The 22,940-nt window shown below is 37.3% G+C and overlaps 1 protein-coding gene across 3 annotated transcripts in view; it reads left to right on the forward strand.

Annotated features, from left to right (window-relative positions):
* The window catches only part of Glra2 (glycine receptor alpha 2), a 203,813-nt gene extending 181,329 nt beyond the window's left edge, over positions 1-22,484 (forward strand). For all 3 annotated transcript variants that reach the window (XM_028883530.2, XM_028883529.1, XM_028883531.2), the window contains one exon: positions 20,946-22,484. In XM_028883530.2, coding sequence (XP_028739363.1) covers positions 20,946-21,224 — 279 coding nt within the window. In that variant the 3' untranslated portion in view covers positions 21,225-22,484. The remainder of the gene's footprint in view (positions 1-20,945) is intronic.
* The last annotated feature ends 456 nt before the right edge of the window (positions 22,485-22,940 follow it).

A 22,940-nucleotide genomic window follows, 5' to 3' on the forward strand; every position in this document is an offset into this window, starting at 1 on the left:
TGCAAGTGACCAAGAGAAGAAACAATGAAAGGGAGAGGATTTACCTGAAGCTCTAAATGGTAAACCAAATTGTTGCAGGAATCTTAATCAAACCCGAGGCCAGTTATTGGGGTCAATACTGGAAGGTCAGAGAGACAGAATAAGCCACAGCTATCTCACCTTGCCAATTCCTCAGCTGGTCCTGTTTCCTCAGGTTGGAAGCCTCTGAGTCCTCATCCAGAATGAATCTCAGCTGAACTGTGTTGCTCCATAGCCTGAAAGCTTAACCAGTCAAATGCTTAACCAGGCCAAAATGCTTCTAGTTTCTGGTCCTCACGCCTTATATACCTTTCTGCTTTCTACCACCACTCTCTGGGATTAAAGGTTGGCTTTCTGGGATTAAAGGCGTGTCACTATGCTTGGCTGTTTCCAATGTGGCCTTGAACTCACAGAGATCCAGAGGGATTTCTATCTCTGGAATGCCAGGATTAAAGGTGTGAGTGCCACCATTTTCTAGCCTTTGTATTTAGTGGCTGGCTGTTCTCTGACCCCAGATAAATTTATTAGAGTACACAATATTTTGGGGAACACAATACCACCACACCAAATGGTCACAGGAAATTCTTTAGAAACCAACATATCCAGCTACCAATGTGGGATGAGAAAGTAGAAGTTCACAAAATTCTGTAATATCACATGTATAATACCCAAGGACTCCCAAAAATAGTAGCCTCTGCTCACCTTCCATCTTCCAAATCCCCAAAGATTCTCTTCTGGCAAATCTCAGCCCCAAAACAATACAGAGGCAAATTCTTAGAAATGTAGTTTTTCATGATCTACTATAGGAGCTTCTACAGGTGTGGTGTTCCCAGTTAAGCAATTCCTAATCCCCAACAATGAGCACCTTGACACCAAATGCTCTAAGGGTGTGTGTGTGTGTGTGTGTGTGTGTGTGTGTGTGTGTGTGTGTGTATCTCAGAGAGAGACAGAGACAGAGAGAGACAGAGAGACAGAGAGACAGAGAGAGAGATTGGAAAATTTAACCAACAGGATCATCCAACTTAGACATCAACAAGTGCTTAGTGTGGTTTGCAGTTGGTGCTATTGCTATTACTATTTTGAGTAGTAGAAGCATTCCCTGATTACCTGTCCCCTGCATTCTCAGTGTTCACATTGTACCCAGAACAGATGGTAAATGATGTTAATAACTGAACAGCTCATATACCAGATGGAAGATGTTCACCTTCATGCTTCTTTGAATTTAGTGTGTCTTTTGCGTATCCTAGAGCAAAACTGACAGAAACTACTAGAAAAGAATTTCCATATGCAAGGAATTCCCACTCTCTTGAGGAATTGAAACACCACAACTATGTTATTGATTTTTCTGTTACTCTCTAAGACTACAGACAACATTAAGTGAAAACAGTTTTTACTTTACAGATTTTTTAGCAGAAATCCAAATGATTAAACAATCATACCCAGTTCATTAAAAATATAGTGCTGTAGGTGATGTGTGCCTCAAAGTAGAGTGAAATATATTTATTATAGAGAAGCAGTATATATATATATATATATATATATATATATATATATATATATATATACACACACACACACACACTCAAAGTATGTCGTCTTCAGAGATTTCATGGCTCATGATGTCTAAAAATGTGATCTCTATTTATCATGTATCTAAACATTTACAATAGGTATTTGCTGATATTTGGGCTAGCATGAGAGCAGCAACAGTTGAGGGTCGAAAGCTAAGGGACAATTACAAGATCAATAAAGTGAAAGTCATTGGAGAATTTTGAGCTAAAAAAGACCTGACTTGACTAACATTGTAGCAATTTCTCTCTAGTTGAAATACTGAGAATGGCCATTATTGCTGGAAGCAAGTGTTTTGGAGTCACAGGACCATGTTAGAAAACTATACAATATAATAATCATAGTATGAATGAATTTCATAAATGTAATCAGACATTTGCTTTTCTAACTACCCAGTTCCAAATAACCAACTCAGAAACTGAATATGAATTATAAATAATCAGCCAATTGCTCAGGCTCGTTGCTAGCTAACTCTTACACTTACACTTAAATTAACCCATATTTCTGTTTATGCTTTGCCACGTGGCTAATGGCTTGTTACCTCATATTTTACATGCCCTGTTTGCTCAGGGTCTGGCTGGATCTCTCCTGATTCTGCCTTCCTTTTTCACCATCGTTCTCAGTTTGGCTTTCTCACCTAATTTCCTGCTTAACTGCTGGCCTATTTGCTTTTTATTAACCAATGAGAACAATACATATTCATAGCATAGAAAAGGATTGTTCCACAGCATTCCCCCTTATTGTCTAATTAAAAAGGGAGGTTTTACCTTAATATAGTAAAAATATACCCCAGAAAGAGTTATTTAGTAAGAATTACCATAACAATATCCAATCAATTTGCATTTGGCAAAATTAGAGAAAATACTATAACTATCTTGGTAAGTCTAAAGTTTTGTATCTAATTTACTTTCTATTATAACTAAGGAAAACTATAATTATGACTATCTAGTCTTCAGCTCCATCAAAGACCCTAGAAGGGTGAAGTGTTACCTACTGACAGGAACATCAAGCTGCCTGGAAAGTCACTGAAAATTCCTCTGTAATGTTGGGGCACCCAACTCTGGCCTACAGGCCTAGAATATCTGACAGACTTTCCTGTGAAGCAGGGAATTATGAAGGATTGTCCTACCTTGTCTTGCAAAGTTTGGCCATCTCCTTTCTTGTGTCTTGCTGGTCCTGTTTGGACAGTAACTGTCAGCAATTGAGGCAAGGGCAGTTTTTTTTTGCCCATGTGGCTAGCTTTTGCCATAAAGAAAACAAACCCCATTTGGGGTTATTTGATGCCCGTCATCCTCTTTGAAGTAACTGGTGCTGCCAGGAGCAGACATGTCTTACTGCCAGTAAACAGAGCCTACCGGAGAAAAGGCAGCTAACAAGAAGCCATGCTTGATTCCATTCTTGTGTGTCTAGAATTCTTTTTTAAGCTTTGTCAGGTTTTATGTGGAAATTTCGGCTCCACATTGGGTGTCATATGTAATTGGAAATATCCTGTCCCAATCACCTGGTTCCAAATAACCAACTCAGAGACTGAGTATGAATTATAAATGCTTGGCCAATAACTCAGGCTTGTTACTAGCTAATTATTACCTAAATTGACCCATATTTCTATTTTTGCTTTGCCATGTGGCTCATGGCTTGTTACCTCATTTTTTAAAAATCTTGCTTGTTCAGGAGCTAGCTGACATCTCTCCTGATTCTGCCCCCCTGCTTCCCATCATTCCCAGTTTGGCTTTCCCACCTAACTTCCTGCCCAGCTACCTACTGGCCTGTCAGCTTTTTATTAACCAATGAGAGTATTACATATTTATAGTGTAGAAAAGTATTGTTCCACAGAACATGAGTCATAATGGGGTGACTCAGACCAGCATGTAGTGCTAGAAGAATATGAGATTGAATTCTACCTTGAATCTTGCATTAATTTGAATCTTGATACTTGGTATATTTCACAGTCTTAGGTGCAAAGGAGACTAGAAAATATAGTCTTTCTTTGTGCACATATGTGAACAGGTCACTAAAACCATTTGGGGATTGTTTTGCTCTTCTAAAAAATATCTGGAAAATGTAGACATTCTTGGTTGTCATAAGTAAGGAAGTATTGGTGCTACTGGTGTCTAGTGAGTAGAGGCCAGGTATGTTACTAAACATCATTAAAAGAAAAGCTCCTTTCCTAGTAATAAGTATGTGGATTTAAATTTCAATAGAACTGTAGTTAAGTGACTGAACTAAATTATGATCCACTAATAAAAGAGAAAATGAATAGGTTTGTTGGCTAAGTAGGAGTCTTTACCAGTTGAATCCCGTACGTCTTTATTTCTGCCATTAGTAGGCTGTAGTAACATTCATGTCTTAGTTTCTTTTCTTGCTGCTGTGATAAAATACCTTTATAAAATCAACAATGGATAAAGGACTTATTTGGGCTCACAGTTTAAAGATACGGTCCATCATAGTAGGGAAGGCACAGCAGTAGGAGCAAGGAGGCAGCTGGTCACATTTTATCCACAATCAGAAAGCAAATAGCAATGAATGCTTGTACCCAGCTTAATTTCTCTTTCTTATACTGTTCAGGACCCTAGCCCAGGTAATAGTGACACTTCCTTTCAGTACAGGTGTTCCCAATGAACCTACTGACCACAATCCCTCACCAGAACATACTTAAGCTAAGTAAATACCTAAAAGGTGTACCTAGAAATGCAACTGTTACATGATTCTGGATCCTGTCAAGTTGCCAATTAACATGGACCACTGCAATAACTCTACAGATTTTTTGTCCTTTCTTGTTCACACATTTGCCTTTGTTATTGGGAATTAGTGAGAGGCCCTGATGATTTTTTTTTCATACAGAAGCTCATAAAAATAACACGCAAGATCTAGGCAATGGAAGACATTTTGTATAATGCCATCTAAATGATACACAGCTTTGCCATGATGATATTAATTGGTTTTAAGAGATTTTTGAAACATAACATTCTGTTGAACAGAATTTTAAAACTTAAAAAGGAAGTTTTACAATAATCATAGGTTTATAATGGTTCCCCTTTCTTTGCTATACTCAAATACACAGCACATGAGCTCAATTACTCTAATGTTATACAAATACCCTTAGTCTCTGCTATGGGTAGTAATGGATAAAGTCTAACCTATTTAGCTAAATATTTACACATTGCTAGCACATATCAACTTTTCATTGGGAATAGAAACAGCAGGCCAATGGCATCACTTCTAGTACAGCAGAAGTCAATAGTGGCTTTGGGATTTGTGGGGCATGGTGAGAAATAAAAATGTAGGGCTTTTGTTCACAAATTATACATTTCAAGATAGCTACAGCAATGCATTAGGCCAAGCACAGGTCTCTTCTAATCATTGGATCTTATGTGTCTATGGATTGTACATGCCCATGCTAACTCTGGTAGTAGTTATTAGTGTAGAATAGGAAGAAAACACTAAGACCCTTCTTTTCTTTTTTTTTTATTATGGAATTTTTTATTCATTTTACATACCAACCCCAGATCCCACTCTCTTCCCATCTTCCTGCCCCTCCTGCCTTTTCTCCCCAGCCCCTCCCCACCATTCCCTCCTCTAACAAGGTAAAGCCTCCCATGGGGAGTCAGCAGAGCCTAGTCCATGCAGTAGAGGCAGGTCCAAGCTCTTCCCCCTACATCAAGGCTGTGTAAGGTGTCCCACCATAGGTAGTGGGCTCCAAAAAGCCAGATCATGCACATAGGATGGATCCTGATCCTACTGCCAGGGGGCCCCTTAAGCAGATAAAGCTATACAGAGGGCCTAGTCCGGTCCCATGGAGGCTCCATAGCTGTTGGTCTAAATTTCATGAGTTCCCACTAGTTTGGTCTGGTTGTCTCTGTAGGTTTCCCCATCATGATTTTGATGCCCCTTGCTCATAGAATCCCTCTTCTCTCTCTCTTCAACTGGACTCCTGGAGCTTGGCCTGGTGTTTGGCTGTGGATCTCTGCATCTGTTTCCATCAGTTACTGGAGAAAGGCTCTATGATGACAGTTAGGGTATTCACCAATATGATTACTGGGGTAAGCCAGTTCAGGAATCCTCTCCACTATTGCTAGTAGTCTAAACTGGGGTCATTCTGGTGGATTCCTGGGAACCTCCCTAGCACCAGATTTCTTCCTATCCCCAAAATGTCTCCCTCTATCATGGTATCTCTTTCATTGCTCCCCCACTCTGTCCCTGTTCCACCTTGACCATCCCATTTCCTTATGTTCTCATCCCCCATCCCCTACCCTCCATTTCCCACCCTCACTCCCCGTTTGCTCATGGAGATCTCATCTATTTCCCCTTCCCAGGGCGATCCATGCATCCCTCTTAGGGTCCTCCTTGTTATCGAACTTCTCTGAGCTGTGAAGACCCTTATTTTCATTCTATATGTTTCATGATGGGGGGTGAAAGGTCTTAAACATATGAACCACCTAGAAATTAGTCTCAAGGCAATACACTAGCCATTATTGGAGGCTTATATTCACAAATGCAGAAGATGGCTAAGTAACTCATCTCTTCATTTTAAAGATGAAGAAATGAAAGAGCAAAATGTTGAGGCACTATCCCAAACTTAAAAATATGAAGTAGAAAAGATTTCAATTTAACCCACGCAATTTGGCTTCCAGATCAGAGTTTTCCTCTACTTTTTGTAATGTCCAGGATACTTGATCTAGCATAAGAGGGAAGGGATGGAAGTTCTTTGAGAGAAAGATTGACCTAGACAATATAGGAAGGACATTATTAGATGGAGAAAACTGTCAAGCAGAAGAAAATTACTGTCTCCCTCTCCTTCCTCACAAAGCACTGCTTTTCTGAGCCTTTAGTCAGAATCAAAAGTCTCATTCTCAACAAAATAACTGAATTATTTGGGTCCAGAAAATGTACTAGGGGATACTGATACAGAAGTGACTTGGATACAATTCCAGAAAGCACCCTCTGCTTACAGACAATAATAGAAATCAGCTATCAAAATCCAGAGCTCTTGACCACCTGTTCTTTAATATGAATGAGAAACAAATTTTAAATAATAAAAAAGAAAAATAGAAATAAGTATTAAACCCCAATAGGCTGCTACAGTTATACTAAGGGCAAAGGTGTGTCATTGATGATTTACTCATGGTCTCATGTATCGTAGTACTAGTACCATAAATACCCTCATAAACTTTGGATAATTAATGCTAACCTGAATACCCCATATCTTTGTCTCTGTGTATGTGTGTATCAGTAATCTCTTATACTCTATTCAGATATCCATGCATGTTCACATTTAAAAAGGTAGGCAATATTTAAAAATGGTGATTATTCATCATTGTGTTCCCAATACTTATTCTATTATTGCTTTATTAAGCACTACTGTTGATTCTGTGGGCTGTGTTCTCAGACTGTCCATGATCCCTCTGGCTCCTGCAATCCTTACTCCCAAATAAAAGGGAAAAAAGAGTTAATGGTAGGAAGAAAATATTAAAGGATACCTAGAATAAATTTTCCTGAACATTTTCCTTTAAAAAAATTGCTGTTGATTGATAAAGAGAATGGTTGTAGTGTACTCCAAGTGGAAGACTTGGGCACAACGAAGATTTCAGTGCATCAGTGCAAAAGAAGCAGTCAGTCATACCTAAGAGATGTTTCCCATTTCTCTCTTTTTGCCCCTTTATCAATTTCTTTACTGAACAAAGTAAACAAAAAGGTGGGTATAAAGTAGTCAGTCCACTACCTGATCTTAATCTTATAGATACCGTCATGACAAGTTTTCACTTATCACTGGTAATTTTATATTGAAATGACTAAGTAAAGCATTTAAAGAGCATAGTCAGTCACTTTCTGTTTATATTCTTTTACAATCTTTACCTATCTATAATATTTATCTGTACATATTTTCCCTTAATACTTTAAATCATCTCATACTAGAATTTTAAAATTGTGATCATGTTTGACTATATGGAACATAGACATCATAAAAAAGGTTGAGTATAAATCACTTTATGTGGGTCAAATCTGGAATTAAGTGAGCTAGGGTTTAGTAGCTAATGGTAGGTCTGTCTATAAAGTGAAAAAAAATCCACCAGGCAATCAACAAGGACTTATCAAGGATTTATTAAGCATGTATTAGAAACCCAGTTCTGAATCCAGTATCAAAGAGATTATACACCACTTTATCTCTTTGGTATATCTCAGATACGTATTTCATAAAGAAATACACTTGTGCTTCATTTTATAATAGAGATTGGCTGATAAGTAAATGTGATTCTTAGAAATTGTTACCTTGAGAATGTCACCAGGTTATGACATTGATATCCTTCTGTGGCATCATTATTGAGGTGAAGCAAGAAATTTATTTTTTGAACAGGAATTAACATCCCCTATCAAAAAAACCATTACAATGCTGGTACTTCTTCAGTAGTGTCATTCCTCTAACAGAGTGAATGTTGGAGCCCTAGGTAATGATGCTGCGTCTCAGATAGCTTAGAAAAGATACAGGAAGCTCACTTCAGAGAGGCCAGATTATCTGGCATGGTTTATGCAACAGTTTCCACCAATGCCATGTTTAGATTTACACTTCAAAAAAGATTTGCTTATTTTTTTTTACGTTCGTGTGTTGTATGTGCATGTGTGTGTATATGTATCTGTGTGCCTGTGTGTACCACATGCATGGGGATGCACAGAGGCTACTGGATATCTGATTCCCTGGAACTGGAGTTATAGGCAGTTATGAGCCACCTGATATGGGTGGTGCTGAGATATGATGCTGGGTCATACAAAAGCAGTAAGCACTCTTTGCTATCCATCTATCCAGCCCCCCAGATTGCTATTTTATGTCTATTTTAGAGGTTTTTATATTTTATTTTACTTTTGAGATTATAATATAATTACAACATTTCTCCCTTCCCTTTCCCCTTCCAAACCCTCCCATATACTCCTCCCCACTCTCCTTCAAATTCATGGCTTCCTTTTTTCCACTAATTGTTATTGCATATATACATATATGTGCATATACATACTCCTTAATATAAGATTCTCAATCTGTATAATAATAATTACATGTATGTTTTCAGGACTGACCATTTGGCATGGGACAATCAACTTTTTTCTTTATTAAAAATAGACTCAGCCGGGCGGTGGTGGCACACGCCTTTAATCCCAGCACTCGGGAGGCAGAGTCAGGCGGATCTCTGTGAGTTCGAGGCCAGCCTGGGCTACCAAGTGAGCTCCAGGAAAGGCGCAAAACTACGCAGAGAAACCCTGTCTCGAAAAACCAAAAAAAAAAAAGATTCTTCTCTCATACAACACATCTCAATTTCTTTACCCTCCATACCTCCCAGTTGCCCCCCACTGCCCCTCTCCTACATTTCCTTTCACAAAGGTTATCACAAAGAGACAACAACCAGACATGACAAAACAAGTTACACTAAGACAGGGTAAAAGCCCTCATATCTAGGATGGACAAGGCAACCCAACAGGAGGAAGAGCCTCAAGAGCAGGCCAAAGAGTCAGAGACATGTCTGCTCCCACTGTTAGGAGTCCCACAGGAATTACCAAGTTTTACAACCATAATGTATATCCAGAGGACCTAGCTCAGACCCATACAGGATCTGTGATTGTGTTTCAGTTCCTGTGAGTCCATTTGAGCTCTGCTTAGCTGATTCTGTGGGACATGTTCTCCAGTGTCCTCCACCCCCTCTGACTCCTACAAAACCAAATCTTAAATGACAGCATTTACTCAGGAACACATTCAAGCCTATATTGTCATAATATTTCTAATTTTATTTTATGCTAAGACTTCTAGTTTTAAGTACTAGCCATTAAAACTGGAAAATTTGGTACAACAATTACTCAAACAGCCTGTTCCAGTTACAGGATGTTATAAATCACTATGCAATGGCACAAACAACTGACCTAGTATTGTGCTCAGGAATTTGGAAAGAGCAGAGAAAGGATGACTTTTCACTGCTACATGATTTCTAAAATCTCAGCTGGAAGACTCAAAGGTTGTCACCTGGGAGTTAGGCATCTGTAAACTTGTTCGCTGGCGTGTCTGGTGTCTGGATTGGGAGCTCCTGAGACTGGGACTGCCAATTAGATTGCCCTTTTCATGTGGCTTAGCTTCCTTTTTACATGGCAGCTGAAGGGTAGTGGGCTTTTTATAGGACAGCTCTGAATCCAAGCACAAATGAGCCATGAAACAGGGTAGAATCTCTGTCTCCTTTTGTACACTATCATGGGAATTCACAAACTGTCATTCTACTGCATTTTTTTTTAGTTACAAGCAAGTTACAGGCTGTCCAGATCAATATGTGGGAATATAGATCCCTAGCTCTCAGTAGGAGGAGTTTCAAAGTCTCATCAAAGAAAATATGTGGATGGGAGATGTGATAGAGGCAATTTTTGTTAAATATATTCTGCCCCAATACTGTACTTGACAAAACCCACTTCTTTCATGCACCCAAGTCATACTTGTATTTACTCTCAGAAATCAACTAAATGCACATATACATGAATAGTAAACTAGATAGCTGTTTTTCTTTCTTTTTTTACTAATGTTATTTTTCTACATAAGGAAAACAAATTAATACCTTATAAAAATCCTTCAACATATGAAAGTATGTATAGTTATTGAATTAAAACATATGTCAAAACTCAGGGTCTCACTACTGACCTCAGACAAGACACCTCTTGTCAAGCCCTGTGAGCAGAGCTTAGTATGAAACCTTGTGACCTTAGAAATAAGATATCTGCCCAGCATATCGAATAGGGAATATGGAGATACATGCACTGCCACAAACATTTCTAGGTACTGCCATAGACATTTCTAGATACTGCCACAGATCTAGATACTGATACAGACATTCCCAGACATTGCCACAGACATTTCTAGGTACTGCCACAGACATTTCTCTTCAAAATTAGTGAAAATGAATAAAGCATAGTAATCATTGATTAAAGGGAATTCTAGAATGTGGAAAAGCTTGGGTTAACAGATCCTTGACTGTGGATACCTTCATGGAAGTGGTTTTTTTCTTTTTTTCTGTTTTCTGGGTGCTTATTCTGTTATTTGAGTAGTGTTTCTTCCTAAGACATGACGTTTGTTTGTAACTAAGTAACTCTTTAAACTATTTTCCCCACCACAGAAGATTAAGAGCTCTTAAAACCCCTCCTTTCATTCCCTGCTGGCTTGGCTGCTTTCAAACTAAACAGATACAATTCCTTTACCTGGTGGTAAATATAATTCATGTCATTAGACTGAAGTCATAGCCACAAATCTCTGTGGGATAAGCCACGTATCTATCCATTTGACAAGAACAGATTGTGCAGATCTTCTGCACAGCATGCTTAAGTTAATAATAATGTATTATATTTTTCAAAATTGCTAAGAGAACCATGTAGGTGCCATTACCCAAAAAATGATAAATATGTTACAGGATGGTTTAACTTGATGTAAACATTATAAACAACACATTTATCAAAACCTTACATTATTCTCCATAAATCTGTAGTTATTATTTGTCAGTTGAAGATAAGCCCTTTTTTGAGCCAGGCTTGGTGGTGCCCATCTGTATTGCCTGCACAGCAGAGACTGGGGCAAGAAGATAGTGAGTTTATGGAGAGTCCGGATTACTCAGTGAGACCCTAACTCAAAACTGGAAAGCTGACTTTCTTGACCTAAGGCTCCTTATAAGGCTTCTGTGGCACAAACTCTCAGTATTCTTAGCAGTTTGTTGTTTGAAGGAGATGAACTGCAAGGCATGCTCTTACAATCCTAGTAAGACTTGTTCTCAGTTCAAAGGAGCTCTCAAGGTATTCACTTAGATAATTCTCAAGTTTTAACAAAGGAATCTTACAAACCCACTCTGGACATGCTTTTTCTCTTGAGGCCTGTTCTTATTTAAGTACTTTTTTGAAAGCTCAAAAAAAAATGACTCTAGATCCCTTATATTTCTTCTAACATCTAGTTGTACATTTAATACCCACACTATTCTGTCTGGAAATATCTTTAGCTAGATAATCAGATCTATATTTATAACATATATATTTTCTATCTTCACATTACCATGATAGTGGATGAAATTTCCACCATCTTCTATATTGCAACAAATGCTTCCTTCTGCTTTCAGTCTTGCAAGCATCTTCTTGAGACCCTTCCAAGTTTCTTCCTGGTACTTGGTCCCAGAGACAATGCTAAAATACTTAGGTGTTGGGGATGCTATAGATTATGTATATAGCTATATGTTACTACTGATTAATTACCCCAAATCTTAGTGACCTAAAGTAACAATAATCAGTTCTTTATCTCTCACAGTTGCCAATGTGGCAAGAATTGGGAAAGGTCTCAGCTGAGCCATTTCAGCTTAGGGTTTGACCTTGGATGCAGTTAAGACAGGAGAAGGAGCTGAAACACTTGAGAGCTGGCTGGATATCTTTCTCTTCTCACCTATTCTCAGAGCTTATTCATTTGCTCTCTCCACATGGGCTCATTATTATTTTTTTTTACACTTTAATTGCCTCAAAGCAGCCAAGCAACTGACATAGAGACTCATAGGTCTAGTTGTACATTCTAGCAAGCCAGAATGGAACATCAGTGCTTATTCTGACCAAGCTTCTAAAATTAATTAGTGCCAGTTTAATCGTAGTCTGTCAAGTAGGAACAAGTCAAAGGCCCATTCAAGAAGAGATATAGACTCCCATGACCAGGTTGAAAGGAAACTCCAGGATAAGTTTATGATCCCACCCAAGGACCCAAAGAACAGCTACTCTGTAAAGCTTTGGAATATTCAGCTGAACATCAGTTAATCATCATGGATTTATTCTGCATCCATGATCATTTGCAAAAGATGCTATATCTAAAAGAAAAGATAAAAACAAAAACTGAAGGAATATTTAAAATTTGAACTTTAAATATCTTGGTTAAAGGTTCACTTGTACCATAAGTTATTTTTATGATTTCTGTCTTGAAAAGAGTTTTAAGTAGAAAGATGGCCAGTCATGAGTTAACATGTAATCATATATGCCTCCAGGTGAGATGGCCTTAAGCATTTCCATATCAATCATACTTTTCCACAGCCAAAAATGATCCTCTGTTACTATCTTCTTTCTGATAGACAGGCACTATCATCCATCCAGTAATTTACATTGGAAGTTGACCTTGACAATTTGAAATCAATTTTTAAAATGTTCATGTTTGTGTGTGTATATGTGTGTGTAATATTTGTCTGTGTATATAGTTTTGTTTAACGACTGCTTTTTTCCAATAGAATGCAAACATTAAAAAAAATCAGATTTTTGTCTTCTTACTCAATGCCTTCTCCCTACCATTTGCCTTGCACATAATAATAATTCAATAAATATTGGTTGAAATATAAATAGATGAATGACAGGTAGTTAATAAATGTAACTCAGAAATTCGTTCTTCAAAAATCAATGATAAGTGGTCATAACAAGTATATAATCTCAGGATTTGGTGAACTGAGTCAGGAGACTCTTAAGTTAAAGACTAGCCTAGATTATATAGTGAGACTGTTTTAAAAAACAATGATATCAAAATTCTCTCTTGAAAAATAAATGACCTATTGGTATGAATTTTCTGTAAAAATATTATCTTTCATAATCTGCTCAAAAGGCTGAAAATATTGATTTATTTCACCATCTGTCATTAACTAACAAGGGATTATGGTTCCTTTTACTAATTTCAACTTTATTCTGAAAATCTTAGTCAGACTCACCATCCATAACTGCAAAAGGAAATCACTTGTGACTTGATATAGACAAAAGTTCACAAAAGTCAAAGACTTCTAGTGTTTTCCAAATCACATAATTTGTATTCAGACCAACTTGGTCTTGTATCTCAATTTTAACATTCATTAATAATATACCATTACAAAACCATGTAGCAGCTCTTGGCCTTGGTTTCTCTTGTGATTTACAAGGTTGGTATCTCAATGAGACTGACTACATATGTAAGTGTAGTCATAATCAATAAATTATACTTATTTATTATTCATATATATTCATAGGAACTTACAGTATGGAGAAAGGAATTGAAGCCCCCCACCCCAAATTGAGGAAAATCTCTTTAGGCAATAAAAATAGACAGGTTTATAATTAAGCATCATGTAGCCATCATTTCTTTGGAGGATTTTGTCACTGAAAATTCATTGTGTTTGAACTCACACTGTTTCTTAAAGAGGACTAGAGAGTCCATTATGTCCTTGTGCTGATTGAGGCACACTAGCCTTGAGTTCCAACTGAGCAATTTCCAGTTACAGCGGAAGGGGCATTAGATCCAATCAAATAATCTGGGTGTGGAATGTGATGGAAAGATACTTCCCCTACCCCCAGCATTTAGAAATCCTCTATTTCCTCTTTTCTAGGGCATAAGAGTCTGAGACATGGGGTTCACTAAGTATTTTATTTCTCTTTTTTTATTAAAATTTTCAAATTTATTTTACATACCAATTACAATTTCCCCTCCCAACCTCCTCCTGCTCCTTCCTCCCCGTCTCCTCTCCAACCCACCCCCCATCCACACCTCCAAAAGGGTAAGGCCTGCCATGGGGTGACAACAATACATGGCATATCAAGTTGAGGTAGGACCAAACTCCTTCTCCCGGCATTGGGACTAAGCGAGGTACCCCACTATAGGGACCAGGTTCCAAAAAGCCAGCTCGTGTGCCAGGGACAGATGCTGGTGCTACTGCTAGGGCCCCCTCAAACCCTCAAACAGACCAAGCTACACAGCTATCACCCACATGCAGAGGGCTTAGGTCAGTCCCATGGAGGCTCCCTAGCAATGGAATCGAATCAAATCGAAGACACTGACAGTATTTTATTTCTTAAGTACTGTGTTCCTTAATTATATTGAAATCATTTTCTTACAAATTCACAATGTTGCAATTCTGGACAGCTTTAGATTCAATTTATTGCAAATGCAAGATGGGCACATTTAATGGCTGGTAAAACAGATGCACAAAAATAAATAAAAAGTAGCAATAAATCTGTAATGATTTTCAGTGCCACAGCAATACTTTCCATGGAAGACCAAATATAAGATATTATCAAGAGGATATAGAAATTGAATGCATTGAACCTTCAACCAGATGAGTCATTTTCTATAGAAATTTTACAAATCAGAACATAGCAAAATAGGGTATCTAGAGGTATATACTGCTCAGTGATTGAAGAAAGATGGTGGATTGGCAGCAATAGTTAACAGTTCCCAGGTGATTAGAAAGAAGAAGAAGAAGAAGAAGAAGAAGAAGAAGAAGAAGAAGAAGAAGAAGAAGAAGAAGAAGAAGAAGAAGAAGGGAGCTAATCCGAAAATTCTTTCCTATCTGGGAGCATCTGACTTACATTAGTTGGCATAGTCACAGACCATGTATACAAATTGTTCTTTATTTTAGCTTCAGTTTACTTTTGATTCAGTCTCATCTCCATTTTGCTCCCACATAGGAATCTTACCATACTACCATAACATTTTATCCTGAACCTACTAGAAAGTAAATTAATCATTCAAAGTATCAATAACAAATCGGTTGCAGTTATGTTTTTCAAAATCAAAACTATATCCTTTGATATGAATAATTTAAGCTTCCATATTTAATTTAAAAAGCACTGAATAAGTCATAAAAGTAAATAAGAAGACCCTTAATCTAGTATTCATCTCACTTGTATATCAAGAATTAAGTGGCCATTTCCTCACTACAATAGATTAAATTTTTGTGGCAGAGAACATTAAATAACTGATTTAATTAACTATAACTGTACTCCTAAAGCATATTTGAATGAATGAGGAAATGGTTTTCAAGCATATGGGAACCCTCTTAAAATTCCATGTCACTTATTATTCACCAAACATCTATTAAATGGCCATAGTTTGCATGACAGTGTATAAAATACTGATATTCAAACCTGGTATCCTTCTATTCTACCTCTGGTACTTAATTGAAGGAGTTATTCTCTTTATCTGTCTATTCACAGTGTGTGGGGAAAGGCTATAGAAATTATATGAATGAGGTAGTCTGAAAAGAAACATGGATGTGCATATTTGAGGCTTTTTTGTTTTACATACTAAAAACAGGTTACTAGATAACTACCCCTTTGATTTTTTCCACAACTTGGGAACTTAAATGAATATTATCTCACTCATGCAGTGGTATATGCTTAATCATGAATTTCTAAATGGTTCTTTAAATGGGAGAATAGGAATTTGTGAGATTTTGCAGTCATGTAAAGAAGAAAAGCACAGTATGGTAAAGGATTACTTCCACTTGAAAATTATTTTTAGACTAATATTACAGAATTTGCTGTACATTTTAGAGACAGACATTAGAACTCTTCAAACACGTTACATTAGAATCACTGGATATTAAAACCTTCAGGTCCTAAATTCACATTCCCAGAGTGTCTGATTCCACTGGTCTTGAAAGGAATGCAATGAGAAACAGACACAAGTATATTTGCCAAATTCTCCAGCAGCCATAGCAGAGATCCATAGCTCTAGTGCAACCTTCACATTTTTTTGGGTATGAGGCATCTGTGATCTGAAAAATAAAATAATAACTACATTGCCTGAGATCAACACAATTTATAAGCCTCCAAGCTAAATCTAGGACTAAAGTATCCAAATTCCTAATCTGGGTTTCTATAGCATTTTTACATCACTCACATGCTGGTTAATGGTAGTTAGACACATTTGAGTGGATACCTTTTCCCTGCTCAGTAGCCTACTCTCATTCTAGGGAGTGCTTCCCCTGTCTTAACAAGCTGACTCTATTTTCCCTACCTTAAAAAATAGTAGATAGAAAATCTGAGGTTGTCTATAACCAATATGAGGAGTAAGTCCCCACATCCTAAGAAAGTGTGTGCTCCCTTTCTTGCATGAAATAAGTCTTCAGACAGTTATGATAGCACTGTGATTGTTAACACATATGTTTATTCCATAATTTTAGAACATTCATTTGAAACTTTGAACCAATTAAACCATTCACATATTTTTCAATTTAACATTTTCTTTGAATGAGCTACCAATTTTTTATACCTTGTTTTCAACACCTGAGACTCTTCTATGTCTTGTAATCTTTTGGTGAGGCTTACCTCTGAAGTTTCTGTTTGACTTCTTAAATTTTTCATATTCAGCTTTCTTTTAGTCTGTGTTTTCTTTAGTGATCCTATTTCTTTTCAAAATTCTGCTTTCATGTCTTGAACTGTTTTCATTATTTCATTCCACTGTGTTTTTATAGGCTTCATTAGGGTATTTACTTATAACATCCTCTTTAACATCCTTGAACATATTCATAATTGCTATTTTGAAGTCCTTTTTTGTACCTTAGCTAGATTGAATGTGCCAGGACTTACTGCAATAGAGATACAAACTTCTAATAGAGTCTTTGCTGTTGATGTTTCCGTTTTTGAATTGGGGTGTAGCATGAATCTTAAAAGATCTTATTAATAAAAACAAACCCAGAGCCAGGTATTGGGGTGAACGCTGAAAGATCAGAGAAAGAGAACAAGCCTCACCCAACCTCACCTTGCAACTTCTCAGCTGATATTGTTTCCTCAGACTGAAAGGCTCTGAGTCCTCATCTGAATGGATCTCAGCTGAACTGCTGCTAAAAAGCCTAAAAGCTTAAAAAGCTAAAGTTCTGGTCCTCACACCTTGTATGCCTTTCTGCTTCCTGCCATCACTTCCTGGGATTAAAGGCATGTGTCACCATGCCTGGCTATTCCCAGTGTCTTTTTCCTTTTCCTCTTTCTTTTATTTTAAAACAACATACTGGGGTCTATGCATTTGGAGTTATGATGAGTAAGGTGTTTTTGTGGGGTTGATATCTAGTCTTGTCTTTGTGTGGTGGGCGTTCCACTCTTTGGATCATAGGCAAATTTAGTGGCTGTGAAATTCCTGGTAGAGTGGGCTTCTGAGGGTCAGGGAATGACAGAAAGGCATAGAGATGAGCCAGGATGAAAGACTGAGAAGGGCCGCTGAAAGAGTTAAGGGGACTCTGGTTCTGAACCAAGAGGTGGGGTTCCCAGAGAATGAAGGTGGGATGGGAGGAGGGCCTCCTGCAGGCAGGCTACTACAGGACTAAGTCTTGAGAGACAAGAAGAGAGGACAGGGAGGATTGTGAAAATCTCCTACCTGAGTCCCAGCCTAGTGCGGGCTACTGAGGGTCCTTGTAAAAAGGCATGTCTGAGGTTCTGTAACTAAGGAAGGAGTGGAGATGGGTTAGAAGGGAAAGCTGAGAGGGGGAGCTAAGCTAGGTCTTCATCAAGAGTCAGAGTATTAAGGGAATGGAGGTAGGATGGAAGGAAAGTCTCTTTAAAGCAGGCTGTTACAGGAATAAAAATAAGTCTGAATCATTCACAATTTAAGGAAAAGAAATATGATGTAATATTTTAATCTTAACCCAGTTTAACTATTTAGTACTGAGTTCATGCAGTTGTTCACATGGGACCACTCAGATATCAGCATGAATATTCTTTGCCAGATTCCTTATATGATAACACTTTAGATTATCTCTCCCATTGGATTCTGAAAGTCCATACAAGTAGAGTTTTCCTCCCAAATACATTAACTTTCTCATAAAACCTAGCTCAATTCTTGACACAAAATCAACACTCAACAGTTAGTTGCTGAATGAAAACTTCATTAGCTTTTAGTAAGCAATGGGACATTGGTCATTGAACAAACTTGTATAGGACAATCTAACATGAATCAGAGTATGGAAAGATGGCTCTATAAATTAGCAATTTCACAATTACTTTATACAAGAGCTTTGGTCTGATTCATGTGATTATAAATGAGCTGATTAAAGGTTATAATTAATATCCTTTTGATTGCACTAAAGTCATTTATTAATAAGAATAATGAAGAATTAATAGCTAGTACTGTAAACACAGACAACTATCCATGGCTGGTGAAGTCATGGATACTAGAGGATAACTTCTCTAAGTCAGGAAAATTCCCAACCACATTCTAAATATATATTCTTATCCCCACAGGTAAGTGTAGCTTTCACCCCTCATAAAAGAAACTTCATTTTGCAGCAAATGGAGACCATTATACAACTGGTCAAAATATAGAGAACAAATGTTTGTGGGGTGCTTAGCCCCAACTGATACATCTGCAACACAACCCCACTCCTAAGCCTCAGGAAACATCACACAAGAGGGGGTAAAAAGATTAAATGGGCTGGATCACCAGGACATCTGTTGGGAGATAGTATCTTCTATATTTAACAGGGAGCTGCACCCAGAAAAACACTGTGGCCACCTAAACAAAACTGCACAATGACAGCACTAGTTGACATGCCAACATGAATAAGGGAAAAATCTCCCAAGGTTCCACCCCCTAGATGAAGAGTTACAGACAATTAATGGCTTCCAAGAAAGGGTGAATCAATCTTCTCCATGGATGCCTCCTGATAAGTTATCCTATCCCAAATGGTCAGCCTCAAAAATGTACATATGAGAAACACTAGACAGAATCAGCAGGCTGTGTTTACATAAACACACACACATATGTAAGAATTTTCATCAAAGCAGAAAGGGTCATGAATTTGAGAGGGGGTTGTGGGAGAAGTTGGAATGAGGAAGTATAAGGTGAAAATATAGAACTCATGTATGAAATTCTGAAATAATAATAAAATAAGCATAAGTATCAACCAAACAAACAATGAACAACTAATGTTTCTAATGAATGAGACTTCCATTTCCTAGTCTGATTTTCCTGGAGACCAGATATATATGGAAAATGGCAGCATGGTGTCTAATTCACAACTACTATCTCTCTAGCTCAAATTCTAAGTCATTGCCAGCTTGCAATGCAATATTCAGCCATGTTTGGGGCTGTCATCACCAAAGGCACTTTATCACAATGGGCAGTGTTGATAAACCAAGGCTGTCAGGACTCTATTGAACTCCATTATTCATTTTCAAGCAGCATGTCTTTCTCACAGAGGGAAGTAGCATGTGGGTACTAATCTGGCAAAGTAAGACACATGGGAGTCAATCTGTTCTCCTTCCTGAGTTTTGCATGGCCCATCTGAACACATGAACTATAATTTACCCTAACCATTCTGGAGTGCTTGCATATCTCTTTAATCCATGCACTGCCGTCTCTCTCCTCATTATGTACTCAATGATGTAGACTAAAATACCTACTCTTGCCTTTCTTTACCTATGCAGGTCCTCCTATGACTTTAAAACTCCATTTGAATGCACTAGGTACAATCTGTCTTCCTCACTCCATTTGGAATAGATACAGATGAGCTTACATTCATATTATGTTCACAGCTCTCTCCTTGGCACACTTTTTATATGTGACTGAAGGTGCTACAGGGATAGATTTAACAATGATGAAGTAATATTAATACCAAGTTCTCTTGTATTTTGGGAAACATACTGTTATCATTATCAGGTAAGCTAAAAAGTTCAGTAGAAGATTATATATCATTATAAGAAGCAGTAAACAAGCTAAAAACAGAAGATAATTGATCAGTGGCTATTTAGAGATACGTTGGTATCAAGAAAGTCATTTTAATCCCATATTTTAAGCTCTACCACTTGACTCCCCCATTTAACTCAACTATATACTCTGATCCCATTTGTCTCTAGGTGATTTGCCTTTCATACCAAGTAATAGAAACTATTTTCTGTCCCGCATCTAATTTGTGGAGAAATAATCAGCATAAAACATTACTGGCATTGACTAAAATGATATGTTTGAATATGGTAAAGATTCTTACTGGCCAAAGAATCAATGTTAAAAATCAATTCTGGAAATAATGTCTGTGCTACATATATGCCAAATGATGAATATTTAATCTCTACTATATGGCTGAAATGAACTATAGGGCCAGAGGGGAAACAGTGTATAATTAAGGGATTCATCTTAAATCAAATGTTAATGAAAGAACAGAACCATGAATGGTCATTCTAAAAGCACCTAACAAGACCTTAGTAGAAGTGTTTTTGGAGAAAGAAGAAATGAATGAATGTCACTCTTCATATATTTATAGTTTAAAACTGGAGGTTTGGAAACTGGTTTTAAAATAGTCTGATAAAATCTATGGATTAGTAAATAAGATTTAAGAAAGTCAATACTGAATATAGCATAGGTATTTCTACTTGTTAATTAAAATGATCACAAAGTCATTACTTTTATATTTAATTTCTCTGCTTTAAAAGTTAATGAATTATATCTGCACTGTGAATAATTGAATTAAACTCAAAAAGTACTCCCTATTCTAAGAACCTCCTACACCAACAGTTAACTATGATTTATTCTTCTAATTCTAAAGAATTTTAAGAACCTTCCATCAAATTTGACTGACAGTCTGTGCTTCCTGTCTCTATTCTCCCAGGAAGAAGATGTTACTCGTGAAAGTCGTTTTAACTTCAGTGGTTATGGGATGGGTCACTGCCTCCAAGTGAAAGATGGCACAGCTGTCAAGGCTACACCTGCCAATCCACTTCCACAACCCCCAAAAGATGCAGATGCCATCAAGAAGAAGTTTGTAGATCGGGCGAAAAGGATTGACACCATATCTCGAGCTGCCTTCCCACTGGCCTTCCTCATTTTCAACATCTTTTACTGGATCACATACAAGATCATTCGGCATGAAGATGTCCACAAGAAATAGTTGTTCCCTGTTAACCCTGGGACCTTCTTGCCTAAGTGTTGTGCTTGTAAATACACAGTAATATTGTCTTTATATCACTCTGACAGAGAAGAACATTGAGGGAGGGGGGAGGGAGGTCATGAGGGTGGGGTTTCTGGCACCTACATGAAAAAAAGACAAGTTCTATGGGCAGTGAAGAAAACTGCACAAAATTAAGGTGTTGCAGAATCACATGAGCATAACTCCCATTCATAGTCTTTAGCATTGTTCTTTTAGATGACAGATCACTCAGACATGATGTGCAAAGTCAAGTTCTCGAGGGCTGATTAGTGTATGGTTTGACTTGGTTTTGATGAATTCTGGTACTGAAAAGTTAGTTTAATGCACACATACACACACACACACACACACACACACACACACACACACACACACTGAAAAATGCTTACCATCTGACCATAGCGAATAGTCTATAGTAAATTGAGGACCAAACTTTTTCAGGAAAATGCTGCCTCGTTTTTAAAACAAGCCTCCTGAGCTATGATCTTTACAATGTCTGTAATTAGTGTTTCACCCAAGAAATCCTTTTTTGGGTTAAAAATTCTTTCTACTTATCCAGAAAACAACAACAAAATAAACACAAATGACAAAGAACAGATTTCTACTCTACTGTCTGTGTAGGTGTGCACTTTGATATTATTTTTCTTTCCTAGATGTAAATTGGGGGTTTCATTGTGTATTGTGTAATTGACTTACCAGTATATCCTCTTTAAAAAATGCTCATTTTATTTTAGATCGAGTTAGCCTATTATGTATATTTTTTCACTTTGTGTGACTTTAAGTGCCCAAGTGTAACTTAGCTATTGCAGCCGCTCAGCCACAGTATTTATGGAGGTGGTGTGTTCTGAATGGTGTAGCTCAGATTAGCTTGAACTTCCCGTTTCTGCTCTTATTGTAGCTGTAACTACTGTCCTAATGTTGACTGCCCTGTAATTTCTACTTTCAATCCAAGTGAATATCGTTTTAAATATCCTTGATTAACTTTAAAAAATTAAAACTGTACTGTGATTTTCATAACCCGTTGCCTTTTTGGTACCAGAGCTACGTGGTTTGAATCCTGGCTACATGTTTTAAGTAAGAAAAAAAAAAGATGTATTTTTGCTTACTCAACAGACAACCTGTAAAAATATATGGAAATAATTACATTTTACATGTGCTGTAAAAGGGATTATTTTAAGAAAAGCATTTGTTCAATTTCAATAAAGATAAGTGTGCCACTAAGTTATCCAGTGTCTTTCAGTTTTTGTACTAAAATGTAAATCATTTATGTGGCAATAATAACTTGGATGTTCATATGCAATCTTCCTCAAGAACTTGGATCATTTATATAGCTATTGTATTATTTTTCTTTTTATTATATATACTATTTTTTATTCTTGAGAATTTCATACACAATGAAATATGATCATATACACCCTCAAGTTCTTTCCTCAGTCTCTTTAGCATTCCACCCCCAAGGCTCAAAGGCCATTATGGAAGAAGGAGAAAAAATATAAGAATTGGAGGATGAGGAGGGATGCTGTGAACTGCTGTCTGCTGAGCACAACAGAGTGAGAGCTATTATATTTTTTATGCTTATAGTAGTCAAGATACTTTTCTCATTGTAGAAATATAGAAATTGGTCAGGCAGGGTGACACACCTACAATCCTATCACTCAGGAAGAAGAGGCAAAGACA

Source organism: Peromyscus leucopus, chromosome X, assembly GCF_004664715.2.
Source record: "Peromyscus leucopus breed LL Stock chromosome X, UCI_PerLeu_2.1, whole genome shotgun sequence".
NCBI classification, from domain to species: Eukaryota; Metazoa; Chordata; class Mammalia; order Rodentia; family Cricetidae; genus Peromyscus; species Peromyscus leucopus.